Source organism: Arachis ipaensis, chromosome B02, assembly GCF_000816755.2.
Source record: "Arachis ipaensis cultivar K30076 chromosome B02, Araip1.1, whole genome shotgun sequence".
NCBI lineage: Eukaryota > Viridiplantae > Streptophyta > Magnoliopsida > Fabales > Fabaceae > Arachis > Arachis ipaensis.
Genome location: NC_029786.2, coordinates 24,438,688 through 24,450,503, shown reverse-complemented (window position 1 = coordinate 24,450,503; position 11,816 = coordinate 24,438,688). Strand labels below are relative to the sequence as shown.

At 34.3% G+C, this 11,816-nt stretch overlaps 1 protein-coding gene across 1 annotated transcript; it reads left to right on the top strand.

The window, feature by feature from the left end:
- On the top strand, nucleotides 624-2,833 carry LOC107628255 (inorganic phosphate transporter 1-11-like). The gene is made up of 2 exons (XM_016331020.2): nucleotides 624-1,450; nucleotides 1,800-2,833. Exons 1-2 carry the CDS (start codon nucleotides 718-720, stop codon nucleotides 2,648-2,650), a joined length of 1,584 nt encoding a protein of 527 aa, XP_016186506.1. The 5' UTR covers nucleotides 624-717; the 3' UTR covers nucleotides 2,651-2,833.

The following is an 11,816-nucleotide window of genomic DNA, read 5'->3' as shown; positions in this document are numbered from 1 at the left end:
TATAATTCTATTTTATTATCAAATAAAATATAAAGTTTCTATCATTCACATTTTTTTTTTAGTATCTCGTTTTCTTCTGTTTTAAAAAATAAACTCTCATAAGCATTGCACACAGTCGACACATTTTTGTGTTACCCCAAAATACAAAAACGCATAGATTTTGTGTATCAAGGTTTTCACACACATTCAATTGATTTTGATGGCACCGTAAATCTTCTGAAGCAGCTAAAAATAAAACGTTATAACAATGCCAGGACCGCATGCTCTTTCACTTTGTACACATGTAATCCAAAAACTATATAGTCAAAATACATGCATATTAACTTATTATAATTTATAATTCAATCTTTAATTTTTATTAACGGGTATAACAATAATAATAATTTAGTTCTTTTATAAATTTTTTAAAAGAAAGCAATAAATAAGCATAATCCTTCTTGCTTTGTTGATCATTGCAAGGAGAATATCCATATAAAGCATAGCCATTCCAAGTGTTCTTGTTGACATCACCTAAGCATGGTAGATATATAGGATTCAACGCCCGTTATTAGCCATAACTATGCTGTCTGATTAATTAATTATTTTTCAGTAACTTCAATTTGTAACTATGTATGTAATGAAGTTAATGAACATATATAAATACCGAGAGGAGGCATACATATATGATTGCAACTAAAAGGCCACAAATAACAGCAAGCCAATTAGGTATCGTTAACCATGGGGTTAGAAGTTCTTGAGGCCCTTGATTCAGCTCGAACGCAATGGTACCACGTAACAGCCATAGTGATAGCAGGCATGGGGTTCTTCACCGATGCCTACGATCTCTTCTGCATCTCCACCGTTTCAAAGCTCCTCGGCCGCTTGTATTACTTCGACCCTTCTTCGCAAAAACCAGGAAAGCTACCACTGAAGGTTAACAACTTCGTCACCGGCACGGCCCTCGTCGGAACCCTGGCAGGCCAGCTAGTCTTCGGCTGGCTCGGGGACAAACTGGGAAGAAAGAAAGTGTACGGAGTCACACTCCTTATCATGGTGACGTGTGCCATATGCTCTGGCCTTTCTTTCGGTTCAACTTCAAAGTCGGTGATGACATCATTGTGTTTCTTTAGGTTCTGGCTTGGGTTTGGTATTGGTGGTGACTACCCTCTCTCCGCTACCATCATGTCGGAGTACGCAAATAAAAGGACACGTGGCGCTTTTATAGCTGCAGTCTTCGCGATGCAAGGCGTGGGAATAATCTTTGCCGGGTTGATGTCCATGTTGTTATCAGCCATCTTCATGAGCAACTTTCACGCGCCCACTTATGAGGAGAATCGCGTGTTGTCAACGCAGCGCGAGGCCGATTTCCTATGGCGGATAGTACTCATGATCGGTGCAGTCCCAGCAATGCTCACGTACTATTGGAGAATGAAGATGCCTGAAACTGGAAGATATACAGCTATAATTGAAGGTAATGCTTCCTCTCATGTATATTCTAAGCTTACAGGGATACAAAGAGATTTTTTTATTTTTATTTTTATTTTACAGTGAGTATCTTCCCTAATTTTAGAAAAACTTGTTTATTAACTATTTTTAGTATTTTTTATTATTATTTAATCATTATAAATATTAAATTATTTTTAATAAATAAATTTTATTAATTTATATATATAAATTTTAAAAAATATAAATATAAATTATATATTTATTACATATAAAATATTTATAAATATTAATAAAAAAATAATAATATTTATTAATCATATAACATTATAATTTTATGTATTATTTAAATATGAATGTGCTTGTTTTTATTAAAGGTAATGCAAAGCAAGCTGCTGCTGACATGGCTAGGGTTTTGGACATTGAGATCCAAGCGCAACAAGATAAGATAGCGGATTTCAAAGCGGCGAACGATTATCCCTTGATGTCCAATGAATTCTTCCAGCGTCACGGTCGTCACTTAATTGGAACAATGTCTACTTGGTTCTTGTTAGACATTGCATTCTACAGCCAAAACCTTACTCAAAAGGACATTTTTCCAGTAATGGGACTCATACCAAAGGAGCTTAAGATGAATGCTATACAAGAAGTGTACCAGACCTCACGTGCAATGTTCGTGATTGCCTTGCTTGGAACCTTCCCTGGATATTGGTTCACTGTGTTCTTCATCGAGAGGCTTGGTCGCTTCAAGATACAACTCATCGGTTTCTTCATGATGTCTTTCTTCATGTTCGTCATTGGTGCCGAATATAACTATGTCAAGGCCCACAAGAATGTTTTTGCTCTTCTTTATGGCCTGACATTCTTCTTCGCCAACTTTGGGCCCAACAGCACCACCTTTGTTCTTCCGGCTGAGTTGTTCCCCACGCGCGTGAGGAGCACGTGTCACGCGCTTAGCGCCGCGTCGGGGAAGGCTGGCGCTATGGTGGGGGTATTTGGAATACAGAGCCTCACTGTGGATAATGAGGTAGGTCAAATCCGAAAGGCAATGCTGCTTTTAGCAGTAACCAATTTGGTAGGCTTCTTCTGCACGTTCTTGGTTACTGAGACAAAGGGACGTTCTCTAGAAGAGATTTCTGGTGAAGATGGTGGTGATAGCGAATTCACGGCAACACCACCTGTTGGTAGAGTTTCTATGACACGACAAAGATCCGAAGAAACAATGTGAAAAGGAGATATAATGTGAATTCAATTATTATGTAGTACACACTCCATCAATGTTTTTCAACAACTACAACGTAATAAGTAGGGGCCGAAATCAATAGATTTTGGTGTCTGTCTAAATGCTTTATAAATAAGTCCACTATTGAAGATAAGCATGCATAAAACTAATGTTGTGTATTATTTATTTATCGATAAATTAAAAAATTTAAAAGTATTTTACAATTTTTTTTAATGAGCTATTCCACTTATTATTATCTCATTTTCAAAGCGCTACCATTTGAATAATATTGTCTAACAATCCACCAGGAAAATTAAAAATTTAAATATCATTGTTCGACTAATAATTGAAGAGGATAAACTTTAATTTTGTGGTTTATCTTGTATTGAATTTAGGAAATTTTATCAATTTATCTTGCATTTATTCAATGAAATAGTATGGTTTTGTAATTCTCCCTAAATTGTGTTTAAAAGTTAAAAACATGTTTTTTAGGCCTTAAAATAGCTAAATCTAATTCACTTTAATTCTATTCAATGCTTTGATATGTTTGTTGAGTGATTTCAGATTTATAAGGCAAGGATTGGATGAAAGAAGTGAAGAGAAAAACATGCAAAGTGGAGAATTCATGAAGAAATGAGCATTTGGAGAATTCAATGCCATGCGCACGCGTCATCCATGCGTACGCGTGAGGAGGGAATTTGCCAGCGACGCGCATGCGTCACCCACGCGTACGCGTGAAAGAGAACTTTGCCAATCGACGCGCACGAGCCACGTGCACGCTTGATGCTGGTCAAGTGACCTCATTAAAGTGAATACATTGGGGGCGATTTCTGAACTTTCCAGGCCCAAATCCAACTCATTTCTGAAGTTATTTGATGCAGAATTCAAGAGAGAACAAGGGGAGAGCAATTAGATAGGGTAGAAAACATGACTTAGGTTAGTTCTAGAGAGAGAAGCTCCCTCTTCTCTCTAAAAATTAGGGTTCTTAGTTTAATTTCCTCTTGATTTAGGTTTTGATTCTTGTTTTGATCTAATTTTTTTTGCAATTTCTTGTTATTACATCTTTGCTCTCTTAGTTCTTTTTGTTAATTTTTCTTTTTATGTCACTTTAGTTTTATGAACACTTTTAGTACTTTTAATTTCAATTAATGCAATTTGAGGTTTTATGTTCTTTTCTTGCTTGTTTGATTTGTTATTGTTAATTTCTTGCATTGGGTAGTTTAGAATTTATTATTCCTTGTAATTTTACTATGCTTTCCTTTTATGCTTTCTAAGTATTTGACAAAATGTTTGGTTGGATGTTAGAATAGTTTTTGAGCATTCTTGGCTTAGAAAGAGAAATTGGGCAATCTTGAATCATTAATACCCAATTTAGATTGGTGATCTAGAGTGATTAGTTAGTCTTGTATCCATTAACATTACTTATAGATTGGGATTAACTAGTCCTATTTGACTTTCTCTCAATATGAAGATAACATTATACCCAGGGACAGATCTATTCATTTGGGTGTGGGGCAAGCGCCCCAGTACAATTTAAAATTTTATTGAGTAGTATATAATAATAATATTTAGTTGCTCCCACTAAATTATTAAATTTGACCCCACAATAATATTTTATTCAGTTTTCGATACTTGATAATTAATTTGAGAACTCCATATTAGATATGATAATGATCAATTTTCAAATTTAAATAAGATTGGTGTTCTCTCTTAAAAATCGACTCGAAAGAATATTATCTATTCATTTGTGTTTCTTCCTTTGAAATTAGCTTTAATTTTTTTCATAATAACTACACTAATTGAATGAAATTTTTCAACTATGAATATAATCAAAAGCTAATTGTATGAAAATTGAGTTTTAAATGATTGTTTAATGACATATTAAAAAAAGAGACATTTTAATTATCTTGTCAAGGTTTTAAAATATGAATTATAAAAAATTAAATTTTAAATTATATGTTATTATTTAAATTACTATTTTAATATTTTAATTTATAATTAGATATTTTGAAACCTAATCATATTTTATAATAAAAAATATAATTATAACAATAATTATGCTACGTATACATAAAATAATCACTTGTACAGAATAAATCTTAAAATACAAATTTTAAAATATAAAATACATATTAAAAATAAGTTAAATAATATATGTATTTATACACAAATTTATAGTAGATAATTTGATAGCTAATTTTTTGTAAACGTAATATTTTTATTATAAAAATTATTATCATATTATATATATTTCACCCCCACTATCAAAATTTTCTGGATCCGTAACTGATTATACCTTCTTCCGATGTTGGAGATGACGAAATAAGATTAGCTCTTATTAATTATTGTATTATGATTAATGACTAGGATAGAAAACCTAGATTCTCAATCCTTGCCATGAATGCCTTTTAGTAATTGCTTTCCTTAGTTGTTTTCTTTATTTTATTATCATTTAAATTCTCGCTTCTTTATCAACCCAACCCGTAAAACTCATAACTAATAATTGAGCACTCGATTGTAATTCCTAGGGAGAACGACCCGAGACTAATACTCTCGGTTATTTTTATTGGGTTGGACTTGTGACAACCAAAATTAAACTTTGATGGAGGATTGTTTGTTGGTTGGGAACTATACTTCGACGAGATTATTTGTGTGAAATTCCTAATCGACGATAACCCTCTTTCAAGTTTTTGGTGCTGTTGCCGGAGAATTGCAATGTGTGCTTGTTATTGGTTATTGTATATATGTTGATAGTGTGAATAGGTTTGCTCTTTGTTTGTTTGCTTGTTTGAGTCACTAGTTAGGTTCTTGTTTCTTTATCCTTTAATGGTTTTGTTTTATTTTTCCTTTTCATTATGAATTCTCATCTCTTTGGCTATGAGTTTAGTTCAAACTATGTTGTAGGAAATGAAAACTTCAATGGAGGTTTGCATCAAGGATAGATTTGGAAATCAAAGGTGAGAGGAGCCTCAAGCTTATAGACAACCTTCTTGGCAACAACCTCCTCCGGTTTCTTATAGGTATAATCCAACTCTTAATGCATACCAACCTAATAGATGTAGTGACCCTCATTGTCCTCAACATAGTCCTCATCAACAACCTTACTCACAAGTCCCATACCACCATTCATCTCCATACAATCCTAACCCATATCCACCAGACCAACAACCATATGAGCCATACTTAGAGCCACCACCATTCCAACATCAATATTCTCAAGAACCATCAATTCCATATACATCATCTCCATACCCTTAATTACCAAGATGAACCACATTCTAATTATGAACCCTTCTCTCAAACAATGAACCCTCCTTTTCACCATCACCTTCGGTGAATGAAGCTTTCCAACCCTTCATGCAAGAACAACAAGATCTCTACTCTCACCTTCAAAAGTAAGAAGAGGAGCAGAAGAGATTAGAAACCATGTTGGCTACCATGAATGAAGCCGCTAACCGCATGACCTCCTACCTAAGCTCATGTATTCAAGACATTTCTATTGATGAATGCGGAGGATATCAACCAAAGAGCATAGTGAGGAAGTGAATTTGGAGCTTCAAGGTGAAGAAGAGGAGTTGAAGCAAGAATCACAACCAAGGGAGGAAGTTGAGACAATTGAGATGGAAGGAGTGGTTGAAGAATTAAGAGAGGTTAATCAAGAATTAGACTCAATCATTGATGAGTTCTTGTGTACACTAACAAATCACCTCGAAGATCCCATTGAGCCTTCTTCCATTGAGCTTGAAAGTAATGTCAAGGAGGGTGCGCAACCTCTAAAGCACATGGTGAATGATGAAGAATTAGAAGAAGTTGAGCAAGCAACAAATCTTCCTCTTGAGGATGATTCCACACCAACACATTGTCCTTTTGTATTTGAGGAGTCTTATTCCATTAAAATTGAGATTGATGTTGAGATAAGTTCCACATTACATCTAAGTTGTGACATGAAGGATGGAGAAGAGCTAGAAGAGGTTGATGAGGAAGTGATTGAATGTGAAGAACCTTATCAAGAGGTGAACATAGAAGATGCTTGTCAAGAGGTAGAGGCAATAAAAAAAGAGCACAAGGGAGTGGAGCTCACATTGTCAAAGTTGTTGGAGACCTCTCTTCCTAAGCAACCATCCATTCTTTCATTCAAGTGGGTAAATCTCTTATCCCTTAGCTTTTTTATTCCACTTGAAATATAGTTTGCTTGAAACGGATGGTCAACTTAGGAATCTTTGTGGAATGAAAAGTAAGAAAGAGTTGGTTAGTGGTAGGCACCACAATTCAAGGTTCACTATGGTTCCCTCATCTAAGTCTAAGTGCAATGGTTGGTGTAGTGCTACATTGAATGGATCTAGGAAGGTGTTTGGGTGCCAAAATGAGAATTCACAAATCTTGTCACCCGGATTGAACAATAATAGTCAACAAGAAGACGGGTGCACAAACAAGGTTTGGGACCCCGAAATACAATTTGACAATCAACAACTTTGGAGCCTTGTCACCTGTTTCAATTCGCTTGAAGGCTTTATGCGCCTAATTTGGGATCCCGGTGGACATTGGATATGCAAACATTGGTGGGGATTCAAAGAAGAGTTCAAGCATAAGCCACCATGGCAAGGACCCCATCAAGTGTCCAACTTAAGGACTTTAAATAAAAGTGCTAGGTGGGAGACACCTCACCATGGTAAACTCTTTCCATTCTCTTGTATATATAATCAATGAATGAACTGGGTTGCCATTGTTAGGTAGTTTTATTCCTTTTATATTGTTGCATATATTGCTTAGTTGCATGTTAAAATAGGTTTAATTTCATGTTTGGTTTTGTTTGTTTGGTTTATTTGGGAGTCTAGTATGTTAAATAAGGTTTGATGATGTTTTGGTAGCTGTTTGGATGTTTGAAATGCTTGGTTTGGTGCAAGAATTGGAAAATTTTGAAAAACAGAGCACCTAGCCACGCGTACGCGTCACCTACGCGTACGCGTGACCCCAAGAATTCCAACCTCTCATGCGTACGCCTCGCCCACGCGTATGCGTGACACCCAAAATTTTCAGGTGCAGTACAAAAACTAGAGAGTTGTGCGCGTAGTATGCTGAAATTGTGCGTCTAGCACAATTTTTACCCACGCGTACGCGTCATCTTCTTTTCTCTCCCATCACGCGTGTGCGTCAACGATGCGTACACGTCGCACCCTATTTCTGCCACTCACGCGTATGCGTGACCCCCTGTCCTTTTTCACTCACTTCTTTTCTTCTCTTCTCTCCATTTCTTTTCTTCTTTTCCCTTTTCCTCTTTTCTTTTCCTCTTTCAACCATCATCCAACACTACCAATCACCATCCACCATCACCTTATTTAGTTAGTTAATTGGTTAGTTAGTTTAATTTTCTATTTAATTTTTTGTTTTAGTGAATAAGTGTTGGATTATTTATTTGAGTTACTACTTCTTGATGCTGAAATTGTTTATTGTTGGATTTTTTTTATTGAAGCTACTTATTGTTACTTGGTTGTGAATTATTCATGCCTAATATCTTTTGAATACCAAGTATTTATGGATTGCCTTCAAAGCACTCTAACTCTTTTAAATTACATGATTTGGCCACCATGTGATTTGAATGCTTTTCTTTAACTAGATAATTTCTTGATGGATGTTGTGCATTTATCTCAATGCATTGTGTTGCTTGATTATATGCATCCATATGTTATGCTTATGCCTTAATGACATGTTGACCATTAATTGTTTACTTATGTGCTCTACACATATTTGAAACTATTCATTTTGGCATAATGCTTTAATTGTGAATTGGATTGTCAGCTCACCTAGGGACATCTTTTTGAAATTCTCAAGTCATATGGACCATGCTTACTATGTGATTGATTTTCAACTTATATCCCTCTTCTAATAAGTTGCATAGCATCCATGTGTCCCACTTTGTATCAACTAGGTGATGCGAGCAAAATTCAAAGTGTGTCATTGATTGATGTGTGAGTCTCATATTCCATTTTGTTCATTAAGCTTCCTTGCACATCAATTGATGCCCATTCATCATCCATTTCACATTTACTTCATTATTGCTTGAATGCTTTCATACTTCTTTATTACTTGTTTGTTTATCTAAACTTACAAGTTTTTTTTATAGCATCTCAAGCACACTAGAATGAGTGAAGTGTATGTTTCTTTTATAATTGTGACATAGCTTTTCATACTAGTGTGTGTGTTCTAAACCTCTTGCAACTTAGAACTCGTACACTTGTTTCATTTATGTCACAAATTGATTCACTCACATCATTCTAGTGACTCTTACCTCATTCCAACAATCTATGCCTCTTTGCTTGTGTATTTACTTGTCTTATTATATCCTGTTTTCTATTGCTCAGGATGATTTGTCATAAGCAAAAACGAAAGCAAAAAAAGTATATGCAGCAACCGGTTTATCCACCATGTTGAAGGTGGCAACCCGTGTATTCGCCGTACCCCCTTACTCATTTTTGAATGCACCGAGGACGGTGCAAACTTTTAAGTGTGGGGAGGTCGTCCAACTGATTAGCATTTTGGGGTGACAAGTTTCTAATCCCAACACTTTCACATTTTAATTTCTCTTTTATTACTAGGTCATTTAGAATTTTAGTTGCATTTTCTAATTTTGCATATACACATAATAAGCTTAGTCAAAATAATAAAAATTTTCAAAAAATTTATCTATAGGGCACCCAATTGATTTGAGTAAAAATTTTTCATAGAACTTGCTTGAATTATACATTGTGGAACATATTTTTGAGCTAAGAATACACAACCATGTGAGTTTTGAGCCTAGTTGTGTGGTTACATCATATAACCATTATTTTCCTTCTTGTGTGTATTATTCTTTTTCTATGATTGTAATCTTTGATTTGCTTGATTCTATATGTCCATTATTTTGTGTATGAATGCATTTATATGATTAAGGCCTTCATTTCATTGAGCTCACTTACCCAAATTGCCTTATCTTTTATCTTCCATTGTTAGCCAATTTTGAGCCTATCTTAATCCCGTTTTGTTCTTAATTTTAGCACATTACAAGCCTTAAAGCAAAAAATAATAAATATCCCTTATTTGGATCTTTGATTATCTTAGACTAGTGAGTGTGTTTATCATTTGAGTTTGGAAAATTTGGGAACATTGGTTGAGGTAAAAGAGTATTTTGAGTTTTCATTGAAAATATTGAAAATTGGGTACATACTCATGCATTAAATGTTTAAACCATATGCATTAGTACCTTTGTATATAATTCACAAAAAAAAAAGAGAAAAACAAAAGAAAAATAAAACAAAAAAATGTAGAAAAATAAAAATAAAAAATATAGAAAAAGAAAAGAAAAAAGAACCAATAAAAAGGAGACAAAATACCCCAAAGTAAAGTAATAATAATCAATGCATATGGGTTATGATAAAAAAGAAAATACATGAGTGTGTGAAAAAGTGAAGAATGGGTAGTTAGGTTGCATTAGAATTGAATAGGTTGTTGTAAGTTGGGTGAAAAATTTAAGTTAATCAAAGATTCAAATTCTAGTCAACTTGACCATATACATCCATACCTTGACCTTAACCCCATTACAACCTATGAATAAGTCCTCATGATATATGTACGCATGCATTGAATAATTGTTAATTGTTAGATGAAAAACAAATCTTAGAAAGCATGATTAGAGGAGAATTGAGTGAATCAACCCTATACACTTGAGCGACTAGAGCGGATACACATCCGGTGAGGGTTCGATTGCTCAATTATATGTTTTCACCTATTATTATCTCTTATCTTGCAAGTTTGTAAACTCTTTTTAATTACTCAATTCAATTGTGGGTTTGATTTGATTGTGATTGCTTTAGCCCTCATGTTTATACATGCTTTCTTGGAAATTGAGTTATTTTGACCAAGTAACTGAATGCATGTAGATAGATTGCATATAGATAATTTACTTGCATTGAATAAATGTTGTTACCCTTTGTCTCTTTCTTGAGTTTAGCATGAGGACATGCTTAGTTTAAGTGTGGGGAGGTTTGATAAACCCTAATTTTGTGGTTTATCTTGTGTTAAATTTAGGAGATTTTATTAACTTATCTCACATTTATTCAATGAAATAGTATTATTTTCTAATTCTCCCTAAATTGTGCTTAAGTGTTAAAAACATATTTTTTAGGCTTTAAAATAGCTAAATCTAATTCACTTTAATTCCATTCGATGCATTGATATGTTTGTTGAGTGATTTCAGATTTATATAGCAAGGATTGGATGGAAGAAGTAAAGAGAAAAGCATGCAAAGTAGAGAATTCATGAAGAAATGAGCATTTGGAGGATTCAAGGCCACACACGGACGCGTCATCCACACGTAAGCATGAGGAGGGAATTCGCAAGTGACGTGCATGCGTCACCCACGCATACGCGTGAAAGAGAACTTTGCCAATCGTCGTGCATGCGTGACGCTGGTCACGTGACCTCATTAAATTGAATACGTTGGGGGCGATTTCTGAGCTTTTCAGGCCCAAATTCAACTTATTTCTGAAGCTATTTGATGCAGAATTCAAGAGAGAACAAAGGGGAGCAATTAGATAGGGTAGAAAACATGCCTTAGGTTAGTTCTAGAGAGAGAAACTCCCTCTTCTCTCTAGAAATTAGGGTTCTTAGTTTAATTTCCTCTTAGATTTAGGTTTTGATTCTTGTTTTGATCTAGTTTTCTTTGCAATTTCTTATTATTACATCTTTGTTCTCTTTGTTCTTCTTGTTAATTTTCCCTTTTATGTCACTTTAATTTTATGAACACTCTTAATACTTTTAATTTCAATTAATGCAATTTGAGGTTTTATGTTATTTTCTTGCTTGTTTGAGTTGTTATTGTTAATTTTTTACATTGGGTAATTTAAAATTTATTATTCCTTGCAATTTTACTATGCTTTCCTTTTATGCCTTCCAAGTTTTTGACAAAATACTTGGTTGGATGTTAGAGTAGTTTTTGAGCATTCTTGGCTTGAAAAGAGAAATTGGGCAATCTTGAGTCATTAATACTCAATTTAGATTGGTGATCTAGAGTGATTAGTTAGTGTTGTATCTATTAACATTACTTATGGATTGGGATTAACTAGTCCTATTTGACTTTCTCTCAATATGAAGTTAACATTATACCTTCTTCCGATGTTGGAGATGACGAAATAGGATT